This window comes from Xyrauchen texanus, chromosome 31, assembly GCF_025860055.1.
Source record: "Xyrauchen texanus isolate HMW12.3.18 chromosome 31, RBS_HiC_50CHRs, whole genome shotgun sequence".
Lineage (NCBI taxonomy): Eukaryota > Metazoa > Chordata > Actinopteri > Cypriniformes > Catostomidae > Xyrauchen > Xyrauchen texanus.
This window is the reverse complement of record NC_068306.1, coordinates 8,675,644-8,696,617: the sequence shown is the minus strand read 5'-3', so window position 1 is coordinate 8,696,617 and position 20,974 is coordinate 8,675,644. Positions and strand designations below refer to the sequence as shown.

General features: G+C 38.7%; 1 protein-coding gene across 1 annotated transcript; it reads left to right on the top strand.

Annotated features, from left to right (window-relative positions):
• The first annotated feature begins 371 nt into the window (after positions 1 to 371).
• On the top strand, positions 372 to 17,537 carry LOC127624813 (olfactomedin-like protein 2A). The gene is made up of 8 exons (XM_052099750.1): positions 372 to 464; positions 5,272 to 5,532; positions 9,114 to 9,221; positions 9,715 to 9,903; positions 10,361 to 10,613; positions 12,693 to 12,905; positions 13,644 to 13,829; positions 14,732 to 17,537. Exons 1-8 carry the CDS (start codon positions 405 to 407, stop codon positions 15,343 to 15,345), a joined length of 1,884 nt encoding a protein of 627 aa, XP_051955710.1. The 5' UTR covers positions 372 to 404; the 3' UTR covers positions 15,346 to 17,537.
• Positions 17,538 to 20,974: the final 3,437 nt, after the last annotated feature.

Below are 20,974 nucleotides of genomic sequence, written 5' to 3'. Positions count from 1 at the left end.
TATTTAAACATTTATTTATAAAATGGTTATTACAGGTTTAATGCATGTTTACGTAAAATCTAAATGTGAAAACTTAATTATAAATATTTTTTTTATAACATTTTTGTTTCAACCAAAAGTTTGAGGACCTTTTTAAAAATAGGTCCTCAAACTTATGAGGATATTTAATTGTATATTAGCTACTGTATGTGACATAAAGTGGCATACAGCCGTGCTATTAATTTATGCGAAAAATATTTTCAGCTTACCAGGAATTGGTTTGCGAGTCCAGTAGGTGGAGACGTTGATAGAGATAGAGAGAGACGAGAGAGAGAGAGAGAGAGAGAGAGAGAGAGAGAGAGAGAGAGAGAGAGAGAGAGAGATTTCACACATTCACACACAGAGGAACTTCACAAACCGGCGAGATGTGGAGGATAGTGGCGTGTTTACTTTTGATGTCCAGTCATGTATCATCTCATAACAAGGTAAGAAATAGTAAAAGTTGGTGAATGTCTTGCACATTTTAATTAATACCTTTTTTTGATATTCACATAAGTTGGCTGAATCGGTCCTTCTCTATTTATTATATTTATTTATGCCACATATCACTGTTACCTGTTATTGCGTCGGTACTGACTGCATCGACCAATGCATGAAAGGGTAAAAGATAGCCTAATTGATTTATTGTTAGTTGGTAAAAAACTACCATATTTATTTATTTATTTATTTATTTATTTTTAATAGCGTTGCCCGGGAGATAAAAGCGGATATTTGTTATTATTTTCAAATAGGATGTGTTTTTTTTTTATTTATTTTTTATTAATAGCGTTGACCGGGAGATAAAAGCGGATATTTGTTATTATTTACAATAGGATGTGTGTTTTTATTTTTTTTAAGTAGTTAAAATGGTTATTTGCACGGGTGGGCGCTTTGAAAGCGCCGGGATTAAACTCGTCAATAAAGTACACACTGCGCATGGACCGGAGCGCGCAGCGAGCAACACACCACTGACACGAGTTCAAAAGACATCCGTTTTGAAATGAATGAAAAAATATGATGAATAACACAGCCTGAAATCACAGGGCTCAATCCTGTGTCTAGATGTCTTCCATTGTGTATTTGTTCCAGCTTCTCTAACACACCTGCTCAGTGAGTGACACCTGTTTTTCTTGCATAGAGGTTGCTTTTATATATAATTCAAGAGACTTAATAAATGGGATGCACCAATACAGAAATATTGGTCGATGCCAATATTTTTATGTTGTGTCCGACGGGGCGTAGCAGTTGTGAGGTACGTTGGGGGGCACTTTTCCCAAGCTAAATCCATACCGAGTACAAATGGTGGATTTGTATACAGTATTTTTTGCATTTTGTTACTTTGGGCTGATTAAGCAACCATCCAGCCAATCACAGGTGAGTTTCATGAGCCAAAATAACCGTTATGTAATAGGCCATCAGTCAGACAATCTAATCAACACAGCTTCTTTCATTTCTACAGGTGCTTTGAACAATGCTCATTTAAACATTATTATTTATTTATTTTATCGGCACTGATCTATATGAATAAAATAGAGATGAGGAACACTCAAATGAGAGTTATTTATCAGCATATCTTCTTGATTGGCAGCATTACTTCAAATGCATCCCCAGGACAATAAGGCTATACACGTCCATGCCAACCGACAAACAAGAGAGAGGATGTGTAGCAAGGCCAAACAAAGCGATGCCACGCATTCTCACACTAAACGAAACCTGAGCGTACATCGCGAGGCAAACGCCACGCGATGCAAGCAACAGGCGACAAAAACAAGAAAGCCGCGACCCGAGCGTGCAGCACAACGCGAGCTGAACCCATGTTCGTGAGAGACAGACATAAACGATTGACGTGAGTGCATGCTGTCAATAACAGACAGACATGGAGCAGGAGTGTCCGGATCCCAACACAGACCGAAACCAAACCAGACAGGAAGTCAGGATCCAGACACCATGCTCCAGACATGAAACAAGACAGACCAATGAGCACACGGCAGGGAATACAACCGTAGCCGTGCACTCACACAAAGACAGACAATGAAACACAAGACTGACATGGGACGATGATGTCATGGTCCAGTCAGACCAAAACCCAGACTGACAGGACCATGACATAATGCTTAAAACCTCTCCTTAAGTCTCTTTGTAGGTATGTAGACGTACACATTTGAAAGGATTCACATTTTCTTTTGATCGTTGATTCAGTGACTAACTAATTTCACACAAGACGCTCATTTGTCACCACCTTCTGGCATCACCCGAAATAGTCTCTGAATCATTTCGGTGAACGTAGTCATAACAGTCGAGCCCCTTAGATACTGTATATTTAAATCCCACAATGCACAAGCACATAGTAAAAAATTTAAATGTGCACATGCACCACTGACATTATTTTAATAGTTTAAATAATTTATTCAGTACCAGTTTGTGGTCAGTTTTTATTGTGATGTGTGAAACAGAAGCAAGTGCTCCACAAGATGCCCTTAATTTTTGTAGCTAATTTAGCAATTATTGCTAAATGTCTGCTATGCCCCCTGGTGTCGGATAAGTGATAATAAGCTTTAATCTCAACTGGACTAAATCAGGTTGGCTATCAAGTCACTAATAGCCCTACAGCCTATAATAGAAAAGGTGGATAACTGTAGCCAGGGTTGAACGAGAAATCGGCCCTGAATTTTACATGTCATCTCTCCCAAATTGGGGGGTTTGGTTCGCTGTCCTTTTCTGCATATCGCGGCACCGTTTTGTGGTCCATTCTGCATAACGCGGTGGTTCATTTTTGCTTATTTTACGGCCCATTCGGCACGTTTCGAGGTCGCTCGGTTCTCCCGCTGGCCAGTCCGCCTCTGATCGGCCCCAAAGTGCGTCGGCCGCAAAGTGCGCCGGCCCACCGGGAAAATGCCCGGTATGCCAGATTACCAGTCCAGCCCTGACTGTAGACCATAGCAACAGTTTACAGTTTGAAATGGAATTAATATTGATGAATATATAATTGATGTTTGCCAGGAATTAAACAATACACATTCTTTTAAATTAAAACAAATTTAATTACAATTTCATAACAAAATGTCATTCAATTCAATTGTGTAATATTTAGCCATTTTTTATTTTTTATTTGCTTAATTCAATTTGATGGAATTTTGTTAGTGAATTGAAATTCATAAATCTTAAAATTATTTTGAGTGTAGCAGTACCTGACACTCCGAACTATATTACCACAACATATTTGGTGGGTCTCTTCAGGAAGACATCTCAGCATCCTAAAGGCAGTTGCGCACTGGACGAAAAGCGGTTCAGGTGGCAGACAGTACACACAAAAGTTACCAAGGTTTGTCCCTTCTTCGTGAATGAACAACGCTAGAGTAAATAATCTATATCCTTTGTTATCTTATATACTTTCACTGCACACCTCATGCAAAGTGTTTATCACTTTATACTTCACTTTGAGCCCTCCAGCTGTGTTGGGAAGATAAAAGCCTGTTAGGCTGATGCGTGCAAAGTGAAAGTCACTTCAGCTAAAACGGTTGATTTGCCATGAATAAAGCCACACATGAGAAAACGACACGGCGACGTCACGACGCATCAGGACCTGCACTTATCACAGGTCATGGCTCACCGGAATTTACCCTTATAGAATTGGAAAGGGCCCCAGTACTTTTCTTTGTTGATTCCACTGAACTGTCACCTATACTGAGCATAACATTTAACCATCCACCGGGCTAAAATCAAGATTACTCAGACAAGTTAAACACCTCATGATTTGAGATATCATTCATGTTTATAAAACAACAAATGGTGCAGGACGATTTTACATTCCAAAATGTAATCATTAGGGTTAGGGGTTTGTCCAAATCCAAGGGTCAGTCCAATTAAGAAGGTCTTAAGGAGAAAGAGAAGATTTTATGAAAGAGCAATGGATGCAAAGAGATAACAAGATAAATTGGTGGTCTTGAGAGAGATATGTTCAGATGCTCCTGGTTTCTAACAATTTCTCAGCTGTGATTTAAATCTTGTCATTGATATGTAGCTAATAACAAACTGTCTGGGTTGAATGTGGGACAGAAAGCTGTTCAGTTCCTCACAAGGTATTAGCCTAAAGAGGATTTGATCGTATCTCTTCTCTTTCCTTGGAGTCTCCAGGAGTGTTGGTTATTCATGTTTTTGAGACGTTACAGATGTTACATCTGATTTTCTGTAAAGCTGCATTGGAACAATGTGTTTTAGGAAAAGCACAAATAAAAATAGTTTGACTCCATTTGACTTCAATGCTTTTTTCTCCTTTGGCAACCAAATCTCAACGTTCTCTCTTTGCACAGTCAAACAAACAAGTGATAGCCAGTGCTGAATCATCTCATATGAGCATAATTATTTCTGATTCAACGTAATGACCAGCGCAGTCACTGCCGACCGAGTTAAAATAAAATTTAGCATCATAAATTCAGAATCTATGTACTGAATACCATTGTCCTATGTCTGCCAACCACGTTGAGCGGTCCAAACATCATCTGCAGCCTGAAACTGAACTTTTGACCAGACGTTTGGAGTGAATACACTTAGCTATAGGATGCTCACTTGTTCCCTATTTAGTGAATGACTTAACCTCCAGTGTGCTGTCATTCTACATTGGCCTAAGAAAAGTTTGAACCTAATTTTCATCCTAACTCTGTATACAGCCTCTGAAAGCAACACTAAGTGTGATAATGCACAGTAAATATAGGATTTACTATAATAGGGAAAAATAGTCCTATAGTCCTCGTCTGCGGTCATTGTGTTTAACAGTGTGTTTCTGGTGAAATTGGAAACAGTAGGTTGAATTTACTTAGCTAAGTTAATTAGCTAAAATCAGTCTGTCCTTACTGAAATTCGAAACACTTTGAAACCAGTGGCCAGAGCTCCATTTTCCATGTTCAATGTCCACTGAGGGGCGTCTAAAGCGAGTTGTAAAGCAAATTGTTTTCAGCTGTACAGACTGTAATACAGTGAAGAGGAGCGCACATTTTATTAACTAAACCAAAGTGAACATAGGAATGCAAGAGATTGAAAGATGCTAAACACACTAATCCATAGGAAAGACATTTTTTTTCTCCAAGACAGCAGAGTGTTGTCCTGAGAAAATCCCCCAGTAAGTCTCTAAAAATCAAACATTCTTCTGGGAATTCTGAGGGTTTAGCATTACATTCTCTATTTTCCAGAATGACATGCTATTAGATCATTTTGTCTCAGGTATCAGGTCATGATATAATTTCCATCACTTTTCAGATCTTTGGGGAGGAACAAGTCCGAATGACATCAGAGGGCTCCGACTGCCGCTGCAAGTGTATCATGCGACCTCTGACTCGGGATGCATGCGCTCGCTTGCGAACAGGAAGTGTGCGCGTGGAGGATTTTTACACAGTGGAGACGGTGAGTTCCGGAGCCGACTGTAAATGTTCCTGCACGGCTCCACCCTCCTCGCTCAACCCCTGCGAGAATGAATGGAAGATGGAGAAACTTAAGAAACAGGCACCAGAACTGCTCAAGGTAAATCACATTCACGGTTTACCTTTACAGTACCATTGATCCCTTTTTAAAATGTTCCATATGTCTTTTACCTGTGGTATTTGTTGTCAGGCCTTGGATAAAATCATGCTTAGATCAATGCAATCTGATCTGACCAAAAAATATTTTGACAAACTGTATTTTTTAATAAAAAAAAAGAGCCTATACGCATTTATAAACTATATATACAACTGACGCAATTCTAATATGATTGTTAAAAATGAATATGATTTTGTATGAACCTACTTGTATATACATATACACTCACCTAAAGGATTATTAGGAACACCTGTTCAATTTCTCATTAATGCAATTATCTAATCAACCAATCACATGGCAGTTGCTTCAATGCATTAGGGGGTGTGGTCCTGGTCAAGACAATCTCCTGAACTCCAAACTGAATGTCAGAATGGGAAAGAAAGGTGATTTAAGCAATTTTGAGCGTGGCATGGTTGTTGGTGCCAGACGGGCCGGTCTGAGTATTTCACAGTCTGCTCAGTTACTGAGATTTTCACAACCATTTCTAGGGTTTACAAAGAATGGTGTGAAAAGGGAAAAACATCCAGTATGCGGCAGTCATGTGGGCGAAAATGCCTTGTTGATGCTAGAGGTCAGAGGAGAATGGGCCAACTGATTCAAGCTGATAGAAGAGCAACTTTGCCTGAAATAACCACTCGTTACAACCGAGGTATGCAGCAAAGCATTTGTGAAGCCACAACACGCACAACCTTGAGGCGGATGGGCTACAACAGCAGAAGACCCCACCGGGTACCACTCATCTCCACTACAAATAGGAAAAAGAGGCTACAATTTGCAAGAGCTCACCAAAATTGGACAGTTGAAGACTGGAAAAATGTTGAGTCTGATGAGTCTTGATTTCTGTTGAGACATTCAGATGGTAGAGTCAGAATTTGGCGTAAACAGAATGAGAACATGGATCCATCATGCCTTGTTACCACTGTGCAGGCTGGTGGTGGTGGTGTAATGGTGTGGGGGATGTTTTCTTGGCACACTTTAGGCCCCTTAGTGCCAATTGGGCATCGTTTAAATGCCACGGCCTACCTGATCATTGTTTCTGACCATGTCCATCCCTTTATGGCCACCATGTACCCATCCTCTGATGGCTACTTCCAGCAGGATAATGCACCATGTCACAAAGCTCGAATCATTTCAAATTGGTTTCTTGAACATGACAATGAGTTCACTGTACTAAAATGGCCCCCACAGTCACCAGATCTCAACCCAATAGAGCATCTTTGGGATGTGGTGGAACAGGAGCTTCGTGCCCTGGATGTGCATCCCACAAATATCCATCAACTGCAAGATGCTATCCTATCAATATGGGCCAACATTTCTAAAGAATGCTTTCAGCACCTTGTTGAATCAATGCCACGTAGAATTAAGGCAGTTCTGAAGGCGAAAGGGGGTCAAACACAGTATTAGTATGGTGTTCCTAATAATCCTTTAGGTGAGTGTATATATATATATATATATATATAAACACATCTAGTTAGTGTTATACTAAAATCATGGTATATTTTCATAGGGGGAGGCCAAAAATATCAGACTTAATGCACTTAATCACTCTTAACCCTTTTCAAATTATAAATGGATAGTTGACCCAAAAATAATGTGATAAAATGCTAACCTCAGTCACTATTCACTTGCATAGTAAAAAAGATTCAATGAAAGTGAATGGTGACGGAAAGTAACACTTTGCCTAACATCTTATTTTGTGTTCCACCAAAAAAAGAAAGTCATATGTGTTTGGAAGGACATGAGTGTCAATTATTACAACATTTTATTCATGTTAACTATCCCTTTAATATCAGTAAGCAGCCTTTTGTCAGTAGTTTAATAGGATAGTATGTTTTAATACTTACAGTACAATACTTCTAAACATTTGCATGTGTCATGTGTCCCTGTTTTGAACTCACTGCAGTTTCATTTATATCTGTTGATGCCATACAAGGCCTTAAATCAAGATGCAGTCAAGCTGCTTCTCGACTGAACTATCTACGGCACGTATAAACAATATGCAAATGAGGAATTCATTCTCATGTAGAAAAAAACCACACTAGGTGGATCGGCGCTTTGTCTTTTTAATACTGAAATGAACTTGAGCCGGGTGAATTTCCAGGGTAGTTTATGCTGAATAAATAACAGTAAATGACTTGGGGTTATACTGACATACAGTATTGATGTTTACATACAGGTTGCAGGTGGTTTCTTTACAGCCACTAAGGACAATTATGGTTTGCACATTTATTTCTTGTTCAAGTCCAACGATTGGTACCATCTCAACAAACTGCCACATCAACTTTTAAGCAACAAACATTTTCACTAATCGCTAAATAGATAAAAGTTCTCCATTGGTACTTTGCAGCTCCTTAGGTTCAGAAAAGAACCCTATTCTTATCCAGAACCATTTTGGATTTGTAGGGTTATTAAATTGGCAATTTGGTTGTTTGGAGATTTCTTGATATTTGACTTTATAGGTTCTTCACTATACCGTCTTGGTTCTAATATCACATGTAACTGTGCAAAAGTGAATCATTGTAACGTAGCCGAAGAGACGATGATGTGTGATGAACCCAGCTGCACGTTTTATTTACAAACGTGATATCCAAAAAAAACATAACTCCAAACGTGAGCAAAACATTAACATGATCGTGACTTAACATGACTTGACTATGAACTTGGCATAAACAATAACACAAACAATACCTGACAATGGACAATGGCAAACATGAGGCAAGGGAGAAACGTGACAATGGTAAACAATGAAAAGACAGAACTGATAACAAGATAACTAGACAATAAACCAATGAAAACAAGACACATGACCAGGGGACCGCATGTCAAGATCACATGACAAGAAAACAGGAACAAACATGGCATGGAACAAAACACATACAACCCTGACAATCATCTAGTTACTGGTGGTTCCAAAACCCTTAAAATAGCCATTTTGAAACACGCCGTTCCGACAAGAGACGTTGAAAAAACATTGAGACATGGCACAACCGTCAAAGATGTCCATTCAGGCCATGTTTACATAGAAAAACAATGGAAAAACAGTGCAGACAGATGCAGACATATATATGTGACGTTCTTGTTCTACCCGCTCCGTGCGGGACTTGAACCTAGGTCTCCGTCGTGGGAGGCGGGTGCTCTAACAAGGAGGCTAAAGGCTACAGCCTCTAGCGTCAGTCGCTAGTGCACCTCTTGAGGTGAGGAGAGTGAGGTTTACACACTGCACATCTATCTACCAGCTGGCTCCCATTACACTCACCCTTCTAAACCTCACTCCCACCCGGGTCACGGCACCAATGTAACGCTCTTGTTCTACCCGCACTGTACGGGACTCGAACCTAGGTCTCCGGCGTGGGAGGCGGGTGCTCTAACAAGGAGGCTAAAGGCTAAAGGCTACTTTTACACACTGCACAGCTATCTACCAGCTGGCTATATATATGTAACGGGAGTATATTTGTATATACAGTATATTTATTTGTGTTCATTGTTTAAGAGTGAACTGACTCTATTTTCGTATGTGTGTGTAGCTGCAGTCTATGGTGGATCTTCTGGAGGGAACACTCTTTAGTATGGACCTGCTTAAAGTTCACACGTACATCAACAAGGTGGTGTCACAAATGAACAACCTGGAAGAGGTGACTGTGTGTTTGAGAAAGAGATTGTTGGTTTGATTATAGTGTGTTGCAGAATATGGGATTTGGGCATGCATACTGTATGTGAGCATTAACGAGCCGTGGCTGGATTTAACCGGACTTGGGACATTCTGTGGTTACCCTCAATGCTCCATTTATTATACATTATTCTGAACTGCTCAGGTTTGGCTTGAGTGATGGGAAAATAATATGTTTGTGGAAGTGTCCAAAGAAAGTAAACCACAGACATGTTATTGTCACACTTATCCACTCTTTTTTAATTTCCAATTAAATTTACTTTCATTTTATTATCAAATGAGCCCCGCAAAAGATTTGCTGCTTGTATGCTGAAGCTCATTATCAAATACCGTAGTTGTACTTATATAAGTATATGTTATTTGTCTGGCTAAATTACATAAACACAGAAGCACATATAGTATGTACATGTGTTGAAATGAAGGTTGTATTTTTTTAAAGCGGTGTATCCCTCATTTAGATGATTAAGATGAATCTCTCTCGGGAAAATGACTTTGTGAAAGACAGTGTGGCGACTTTGACCAGTCAGCTTCGCCAATACGAGAACCATTCTGACATCATGTTGAGCATAAAGAAGGAGCTGTCCAATCTAGGCTTTCAGTTGCTGAAAAAAGACTCCACAAGCTCAGGCCCAAACAGCAAAGCACAGGTAAATGTTTCCATCCAATTCTGATCCTTACGTTACAACTTCAATGCAAGTGAATGGGAACCAGAACAGGGAAGCTCCAAAAAGCACATAAAGTTAGCATAAATGTAATTTTGTTATTGGTTATACGCACTCTTCATGTATATCGCCACCTACTGGGCAAGGAGAAGTATTTATAGTAAAAAAGGACTTAAATATTGATCTGTTTCTCACCCACACCTATTATGGATTTATATCCATTTGACAGAGACACAGTGATTTGGCCAAGTGTACTTAGAATGTGCTCATTCAATCAGATATCAGTCTGATCAGTTTGACGCACAAAGTGACCAAGTGTAAATAGTCATGACAACCTAAACTCAAGTTTTGAGTTCTGTAATGACACTGTGTATTAGATGTGTTGGGTGTTTAGAATAATCCCTAAAGTTTTTGTTGAATTACATTTGGGTTTTGTATGTAGGACACAATGGGGACAAATATCAAAGATGCTTCAAAGTTTCCAACAAAGAAACCAGAGAAAGTAAAACCTCCACCTAAACCAGTGAAGGACAAGCCAGCAAAACCAAAGAAAGAGACCACTAAACCCAGTAATCCAGATCAAACAGAACTGCCCAGTAAAACCAAACCATCACAGAACCAGCCAGGAGTCATCCGGGGCATCACATACTACAAAGCAACCAAAACTGATGAGACGAGCAACCAAAATGGCAAAGGTGAGACATCCAGTCAACACATTTTCCTTGCAATCTAAATGCAAGTCCTAAGCTGTGTCCCAAATTACACTGCACACTATGAATTACAGCTGACGGAAGTGACGTTTCAAACACATGCAACATGTTGCTGCTAGCTTTAGCGCATTTGCCATCCTCAGTTCAATACTTGTATCTCAAATAGCATCTATATTCACACAGTTCGTGGTGATGGTAAAGCATTCAACTCACATTGCTCCCAATGGCAGGCTAGCGCCTTGTATGGTAGCTCTGCTGTCATTGGTGTATGAATGTGTGTGTGTGTGAATGGGTGATTGGGACACCGTGTAAAGTGCTTTGGTAACCTCTAAGGTTAAAAAAAGCTCTATATAAGTGCAGACCATTTACCATTACCACATTTGTAAGGTGCTGCCTTCACTAAAGTTTGGCTAGTTGCAACATTCTACATTATTTACTATTGTTTTGTCAGACCAGCAACGCAGCCGGCCAGTTAACTCACATAATATACACAAACACATGCACAGTCATAACCTTAAATACCCCTAGGATAAGATGGTGCCCCCGTAGGGAGTATGTGCACTACGCAGACTGCGTAATATGTACATAGTGTGCAGACGTACCGGTCAGTAATTCTACATTAAAGGTGAATTATACAAAGAAATTGACCATGTGTTCAGATGGTCCCTTACTACATCCTTCACATTTTTAGCATTAAATGCTTTTTGAGGTATTATTAATAAAAAGTGTTTATCCTTTCTTATATGCTGAGAACTTTCCTGACCCATGACTTATTAAAAATATTATTTTTCAGTTATTTATCCTCTTTACCTTATTTATGTATACATCTGTGTTGGTTATATGTATTTTTATTCAAAGATATTTTAATTATTTATTTATTTCCTTCACCTCTTGCCTTTATGACTCAGGTTGTGATTGTATTCATACATTGTTGGTTGTGTGGTGGTGGCGTAGTGGACTAAAGCACATGACTGTTAATCAGAAGGTCGCTGGTTCAATCCCCACAGCCACCACCATTGTGTCCTTGAGCAAGGCACTTAACTCCAGGTTGCTCCGGGGGATTGTCTCTGTAATAAGTGCACTATAAGTCGCTTTGGATAAAAGCATCTGATAAATGTAAATACTGTTTTTCAACAATCTGGAACAATTTCGCCATTTCATATTTTGATCATTTCAGATTTAAATATGGGATGATCCAGCATGAGCAAAGTGTGGATGTGGAAAATTGTGAGTTTATCGGGAGAAATTGTAAAGCGAGGGAGTAAAGTGAAGGGAGGCAGGGGCGGACTGGCCATTGGGAGAACCGGACTTTTCCCAGTGGGCCAGCTGTGAAACGGGGCCAAACGGCTATAGGACTGGATTCATTTGAATGGTTAAAGATAATGTACAGCAGATCTGTGATTCTAATTCTATATGATTTGTCCTGACAAGAATACAAAGCTAAAACAAAAGCCATTGGACCATGCATAGATCTCAAAAGAAAATATGTTCCCATAAACATAAATTACATTACTAGTAATTGGGGGTTATTTTCATCACAGATGTCTGACTCAAGGGTCCCACCCTGTGATCTAATGTAACATAATCTAATCCATTCTCTCATTAAATATAGTTTTCCTGCAATCCTTACCAACTCAACAGGTGCACTGCCACATTAAGAGTGACAACGGGTGGTGATATGAGCAATGTCATAGTTCTGCCTACCATGAAAATGGTGGTTGCAAGACAGGAGGATCACAATTTTGGAGTGCAATCTACCTAATTAAACACAAAATAAGTACATTAAAAATAACATTCATTTGATTGATTTTTTGTATTATTATTATTGCTTTATGGAAGGTTGAAGTAGTGTAGAAGTGTGTTGAATGGTTGAAAAAGTTGTATTGGCGTTATGGTAAAAGGATTACAACATTTACAGAGACCTTATGTGCTCACATAGAACACGTGTAGGTAATAAATGCCTATACTTGGCTAGAATTAGTCTATTATATATTTCAGTAATCAGAATCTCATTTTATATTAAATATTTATGAAATATATTTTTAATCTCTCCCTCTCTGTCAGGGAAAGAAAAGCCTGATGAAACCGACACATTACAGGACGTAGAGGAAAGTACCACACCCCCCGTCACCATAGCAGCAGAGACCAACGCAGCAACCGTACCCAAAACAACAACATCCCAAAGCACAACAAGCAGAACAATATATAGAGAGGAGAGACCAGCCCCAACTATTGCACTAGTGCTGGATAATACAAACAATAACACAGACATTGCAGGTAGAATATACAAAAACACAATACTAAAGCAGTAGCACAAAAACACACGTTATAGATTTGATGTTGTACATCCAAAGTTATAATGATTTTATCATGGTTAAGTTTTATTTGACATGACGGAAAACATAATCAAGTCACGTTGGCATACATTCAGGAAAGGCTGAACTATACAGTATTATGACGACAGAGTTTTACTGAATAGTTCAGATGTGTTCTTAGGAGAAAGTGTTTTTTCATGAAAGTCAGGTTGGGGCATGTTGTCACATTATTATCGGGGCAGGTTGTCCCATGTGTTTTAAATGCCGTAAATGTATACAATTTAGCAATTACAAAATTTGCTGGCCAAAACAATGCTTTAATATATTTGCCCCACTATTTTATCTATTGCCCCGCTATTGGGGCAAGTTGTCACGGGAGCTCAACGTGTGTTTCTTTGGGCAATAATGGGGAAAGTATTCAAGAGCTTTTTTTATAACCAAGACTTTAAGGTATTTAAAAAGTAAACCTTTTCTTGAATATTTACTAGCCCAGGTGTTCCCTATATAGACGTGTCACATTCAAATAGAACTCATTTAATTTGCTGTGGCATGCTGTGAATATATTTAGCTGTTTTTCTACTTTACAATGGCCTTGAAGATGGCTCATCCAATCTGATTTCAGAGTCTGAACTATCTGTTCTATAATTAGGGCTAAACTTGTATGATTGGTAATAATCTGGATTTGATTATCTATTGGCAGTGAAAGAGCAGAGCTGTGAAAGGACACTTGCTTCAGTAGATCTGCCGGTCAGACAGCACAGTTACGGCAGGAACGAGGGGGCGTGGATGAAGGACCCTGTCGCCAAGGATTCCAAGATTTATGTCACCAACTATTACTATGGCAACAACCTTGTGGAGTTCCGTAACTTGGACAACTTCAAACAGGGTGGGTATGATAGTTCTGCTCTTTAGAGGCATACACATATACAGGTTGTGCCCATGAGCTCAGAAGACTTGCAGCTCTATGAGCAAATTAATGTTGTACTTATATATTGACCCCAGCTGTCACATTGAAACGCAATAATGAAACAAGGGGATAGGTAGTACGACTGATCTATTTATCAACAGACAGACAGACGGATGGACGGACAGATAGATTTTCATTGGAAAAGATTGGATTTCTAAAAAAAAGCAACTCTGAACTGTGACCCTATGTGTTTGGGAACACGTTGATTTGTTTGTATATCTTGGTATGTATGTGTGTATCCCTGTTCTTGTGAGTGAATGTTATTACCCCTCAGAGTGTGATTGTCCCTGGGAACCAGAGAGAGTTTTGGAATATGTTACGGTTGTCATTTTAAAGTGATAGTTCACCCAAATATTTTGCCGTCGTTTACTCACCTTCATGCCATCCCTAGTGTGTATGAATTTCTTTCTTCAGCAAAACACATTTGATAAATAAATAGAAAAATATCTCAGCTCAGAGATAGTGGATGGTGATTCGACTTTTGAAGCTCCAAAAGTCACAGATAGTCAACATGAACGTCATCCATAAGACTCCAGTGGTTAAATTAATGTCTTCCATAGGGATACAGTCTTTTTTGTTTTTTTGGGTGAGTAAATGGGTTAACTATCCCTTTAATTGTGTGTGTGTGTGCGTGTCTATGTGTGTGTGTGTGTGTGTGTGTGTGTGTGTGTATGTTTAGACTGGTATTTATAGACTTTCAAGGACATTTCCTGTAAGAAAGAGCTGAGAACCTGTGGCATTACTCCAAAAAAGAGAAACGCTTTTCTGGAGTGGAGAAGTATAGCAATGTTTTACTTCATTATCTCACTGTTTTCCTGCAGGTCGCTGGAGTAATTTATACAAGCTCCCCTACAATTGGATAGGAACGGGTCATGTTTTGTACAGAGGAGGGTTTTACTATAACCGTGCATTTACTAAGAACATTATTAAATATGATCTCAAGCAACGATACGTAGCAGCCTGGTCTCAACTGCACGATGTGGTCTACGAAGACACCACACCTTGGAAATGGAAAGGCCACTCTGATATCGACTTCGCTGTAGACGAGAGCAGTCTTTGGGTCATTTACCCATCTGTTGACTATGATTTCGGACAGACTGAGATCATTGTAGTCAGTAAACTAGATCCTAACGATCTGTCGGTCAAAAAGGAGACCACATGGAGGACGAGACTCAGACGAAATTCGTTTGGGAACTGCTTCATTGTATGTGGCGTCTTATACGCAGTGGATGTTTATAATAAGAAGGAAGGGGAAGTTTCGTATGCATATGACACACTCACGGGGGCCGAGGCATCTCCAAGGTTATCTTTTATTAATGAATACGGGTTCACCACGCAGGTTGATTACAACCCTAAGGAGAAAGTTCTGTACGCTTGGGACAATGGGCACCAACTTACCTACAACATCAACTTCATAGAGCAAGAAGAGAAATAAACTCATTAAGATGACTGGTGGACTTTAATGGCTTTCAATCCAATTTGAGTCTATACTCCAATGAAGCAAAAGCCATTCGCAAGCCATTTGGTCAAGACTGCATCTTTGGTTCCTCTGACAAAGACCATGATCTAACAGCTCATCATGTCCTCGTGAGCTTTCGAAGATATTTGTTTGAGATTATATAAAGACAAAGGCCTCACATAACATTCGTAGTTGAGAGTTGCTCTAAAGTTCTAGAATTCAATGAAATGGAATTTAAATGCCACGTTAATGTCACGTTTCCCAATGCGTTAAACTCAAGCTGTTACCGCATTACCCCTGGTGCCGTATTGCATGCAGGTTATCTGTTGCAATGTAACTCTCAAAGTTGAAAAATGTCAACTTTGCTCATGTTTGTCACTGACTTTTCAAAGTGCAGCCGATGAATACCAGACAATTTGATTGCCGAATAATTATGTGAATCTCAAAGTTCAAACTAGCGCAACTTTTACCCAATTTGCCGCTGACCTTTTTGTACAAAAGCCAATGATTCTTGGACAAATCGCATGACATGATGTCAAAGGTCTACACTTATTTGCTTTTCAAAAGGACTGCATGACACTTGTGTTGAGAGGTGCATTGAAGCCTTGATGCATTTTGTTTGAAAGGGGCTTAAAGACCTCTTGAAATTGGTTGACGGGCCAACATAGTCCCATGACAGTTCGTAATAATTCATACAAGATGGTAAAATTGCAAGATGTCACACGACTTGGCTCACACAAAAAGGTATGACTAAATTTTTCCCCAATAAGGGAAACCGAATTTCAAAGCCTCCTATTTAATTTAAGAAAAGTCAGTGAACAAATTTGGTTACACATTCCATACAAATATATTTATATGCAATACAAATGACTGATGCATGTCTAAATAACCTGTAACACGTTTCCAATGTTTTCTCTCTTCATGGAAACTGCATCCCTGATTTGCCTGAGCAATTTAAGAGTTTTTGTGGCTGCTACTTCGGATGCACTTGCTCCCTCTGGCATCTCTGGAAACTAATAAAAGCTTGTTTTGACCACAAATGCATAATAAGCCATAGCAATATACTGTATAATATAACAAGTTCCAATGCTTCATGTACCTGATATAAACATAACAAGTGTTGAAGACACACCTGCTGGAAAATTTTCTGTTTTTGCATAAAAAATGTTCCAGAACATTGTTGTCAGCTCATATAGCCTCAGTGGGCTGGTAAGTCATGACATCTTAAAGGAGAAAGAATTCTTTGTCTGCTAATGAGAGAGCATGATTATGATTGGGAAGCCTGTCTAATGATTGGACAGGGTTATGTATAGAAAGTTTATAACAAACAGGCTGTGTCATGCATGGAAAGCCTCAGTAATGCATGGGTAGTGGTATGTACGTAATGTACAAACAGTTCAACTGTTTAGAATGTTGTTGTTTTTCTTATTGTTTTAAAATGTGTTCTTGTCCTTGTGCTTAATGTAAATAGCGGAATATTTTAATTTTGTTTGGAGGATTGGGTTTTAGAAGCAAGTGGAAGAGATTTTTCCTAATCTGTTAATATGCAGCATGTCTGATTTTAATAAACTTTAATCTGATATTATTACATGTTTAATGTGCATTTGGCATTGTGGAAAAGACAGTGGGCTCTAAATGTCTAATACCACATTTTCTAATTTAAAACAGCATGCACAATTTGAATAATTGTGTACAGGGTTTCCACTCTTTTCAAGGCACAATTGTTCAGGGCATTTCCAAGACATTTTATGTGCCCAACAAGTTAAATATTTAAGCAAAAATAAAAAAGACACGCGTCCATTTAAATCAAGCTTTTATTTTGCCGTTTCGTGTGTTTTTGCCAGTTGTTTCTCAACCCCGAAGAAGCAGTTCCCTATGTAATAAAAGATGTGAAGATGTGATTTAATTAAATAAATTCATAGTCTGTATGTGCTGCACACTTCAGAGTGCAGCACATACTTTTGCTGTTTAATTATCACACTAGGACATATCGCAATTGTTATTTGATTAATTGTGCATTCAATTGTGCAAAACAAATCTTATTTTGTACTATATCATTACTTAAACTATTTTATCAGAGCAAAGCAGGGATGACATCAGATGAGCAGAGAATGTATGTGACCGATTCGTTCACTGAAATATTGTTCAGGACAAATAATTCATTTCCAAGACATTTAGGAATTTTTCACATTTTCCTTGAGTTTTCCATGACTGGAAAACTGCATAGCAAAATTCTAGGTTCTCCAGGATGTGTGGGGACCCTGATGTAAAGTTATCATTTAATTGAAAGTAATTAGGATTTGAGACTGTTCCAAAGAGCATCCTGGGTGCGTCAATGGAAGCAAGAAAATGTTAATCTTTTGGACAGAATGTATATAAAAAATAAATAAAATTTAAAATAAAACTTTATTTACCAGTTTAAATGAAAAATCCCCAATTTCCAATATGGTCTGAGTCTGATCTTACTGTACTTCTAGACAGAAATTAAAAAGATGTTTGAGATGGAAGTGGGAATAGATTATGAGAGTATGTTACAGTATGTGTGCGTGTTTGTTTTTTTCTAAACATTTTGCATGGTTGCATACTGAAACCGTCTTGCATAATGAAACATTCAACGTTCTGTGACTGAATTCAAAGGATGTTTGTGTGTGTGTGTGCATGTATTTATCACTTTGTGGGGACCAAATGTCCCCATAAGTATAGTAAAACCTGATATTTTTGACATTGTGGGGACAATTTTTCTGTCCCCATGAGGAAAACAGCTTATAAATCATACTAAATTATGTTTTTTGAAAAGGTAAAAATGCAGAAAGTTTTCAGTGAGGGTTAGGTTTGGGGGTAGGGTTAGGGTATAGAATATAAAGTTTGTACAGTATAAAAACCATTATGTCTATGGAAAGTCCCCATAAAACATGGAAATCCAATATGTATGTGTGTGTGTGTGTTGTGGGTCCTTTTTGCTTCAATAGTCAGTGTTCTTTTCTGTGAATGATTGATCAGATAATGTGCTCTTGTTTTGCTGTTGTTGTTTTTAATTGGGTTTTACTGCCCTATTGGTGATTCTGTCCAGTAGTTTTGTGTTTTTGGCAGTAGTCACGCATAAATTATTCAGAATAACTCTGCATAATGCAATAAGAGTTTGGTTTCAATAACAGTGAAGTGATGTTAAGGGGAATGAGACCATAACATCTGTAACGGTTTTGGCTACTGCAAGCAGAATGTTTTTTTTAGGAGAAAAGAGGCCAATTTATCATGTTCCTCAGAGAATCAGGGAGCAGTCTGTTGTGAGCAAAGTGAGGAAGTTTGGGCTTTGCCAAAGTTCAGAGCTAATAACTAAATGTAAATTCACACATTACAGGTTGTTTTCTGCCTAATCTTGGCCATTGTGTGTGACCATGTGTAAAACTCATGTCATACCAGGTTATGGTTGTCAAGCTGTTTTCTGTTGGTCAAGTGTGGTCTACCAGACCTAACTAGTTTGCCCAAGATGGTTTAAAGTCATCCCACCAGCTGCTAGTCCAGCTCATCAACCTTCTAAATCAGTTTGGATCAGATAGGAACCAAGTTAATACAAGCTACCGGAAGCGCAAATCTACTTAATTTCACACAGTCAAAAGTACGATTTGCAAATGAATCACTCATATTAGCCTTTTTTTTTAATGAATTGGTCAAATTGGTTAGGAAAATGGTGGAATATTAACCTACACCAGTGGTTCCCAACCTTGTTCTTGGAGGCCCCCAACAGTTCACGTTTTTTGATAGTTCCCTAATCAAACACACCTAACTTACCAGCTCATAAGTAGAGACTCAAAGACCTGAACTGAATGAGTCAGATAAGGGAGATATACAAACTTAGCAGTGTTGGGGGGCCTCCAACAACAGTGTTGGGAACCACTGATCTACACCATCGAAACAAACCTGCAAATGCCAAACAGACAAGATGAAAGTGTTCATGAAGTTCAACACCTGTGTGTGCAGCTTGTGATCGACTCTGTACAGCAAAAGACATTTTCCGATTATAACAGTACCAAAACACTAGCAGTACATGAAAGCACTTAAAAGAAAGCACATCAAAAAGTGGTATTGTCTCTAATTTAATTGATGCCTTTCAATTCAAAAAGTGATAAAGTGTTGTGGTCAAGGGAATGCTATTGATAAAAGAGTTTTGTAAAGCTGCAATGATTGTTTAAAGCTTAAAAAGTAGCAGTGAGGTCAGAAGCCATATTTTGACAGTATTGCCTCAATGTTTTAATGTGCGCAATCCAAGCAAAACACGAGGAAATGAGCTGATTTTGCTTTCAAGCTGATCTCAGTCACTGTTTCTTCAAAGATTCCCTTAAATGGGAGAATCATTAAAATGAGTAAACAATTCACATTTCCAGGACTTTTCTTTGCTCTTATGGGAATTTGAAAGTGACTCTCTCTTACGTTCTCTCTCTTTCTCTTCTCTTTTCTTAATTTCTCTCTTTGTCTCTTGAGCAGATTATAAATATCAGCTGCATTAACACACTGACAGACACAAAAACATACAGCATAAACCCTGATAATGATAAAAACCCTTTGTACTCCTTCAGGAATCTTTTTGGAACATTCGCAACAGTTTATAAATTATACACAATTCCCCCCCCCCCCCACACACACCCCACACCCCCACCCTCAATATTGAGCTTGATGAAAAACAGATTGATACTGTACGTCTGTCTCTATCTTTGTGTACAGTACTGTTCTAATTCCATGGTGTCAACAGCACATTGGTTTATATTTCTTTAACCTTTCTACATTGCTGGAATGGATCTGAAGAAATCTTGAGCTTGTAGCTCACACCCCTATGGAACCTGAAAGCATAAAGGCTTAAAAAGAATCACATTTAATGGATTTCCACAGATTGATCATGGGCAAATTTCAACAACAAAAGAGTAGTTTAAGTGAATGTGTGTGTGTGTGTGTGTGTGTGTGTGTGCATACATATTTATACTACATTGTGGGGAGCAAATGTCCCCACAAGGATAGAAAACATGAGATCAACTTGTGGGGCCCAGCCAGTGTTCCCCACGAGGGAAATGGCGTATTAAACTTATAACAATGTTTTTTTGAAAATGTCAAAATGTAAAAAGGTTCCAGTAAGGGTTAGGTTTAGGGGTAGGGTAAGGGTTAGTGGATATAAATTATCATTAGATCTATATAGAATCCGTTAAATGCATGGAAGTCTATGGAGAGTCCCCACAATTATTTAAAAACAAGTTTGTGAGTGTGTTTGTGTGTGTGTGTGTGTGTGTGTGTGTGGATGAAAGATCTTCAGTCAGTTTTCATCATTAGTAATGCACAGCAGAGCTTGGCTTAAAGACTTGTTTTTCTTCTTATCCAATTATTTTCCAAGTTTGAGTGCAACAGTGATTAATTGCTTAGTTAAGTGACCTATTCTGCTCTACCTTAGTGTTGTTTAATCAAATGCAATAAAATGAATACATTTATTCGTGTTGCAAATGTGTACAAATACTTTTTGAGGCCACTGTATTTCGTGCATGTAGTGTATGAGTTTGTGCAATTCCACTCATGTACAGAACCCAAGTGGAAGGAACAAGTCTTAGCCCCACCCCTCCAGGCA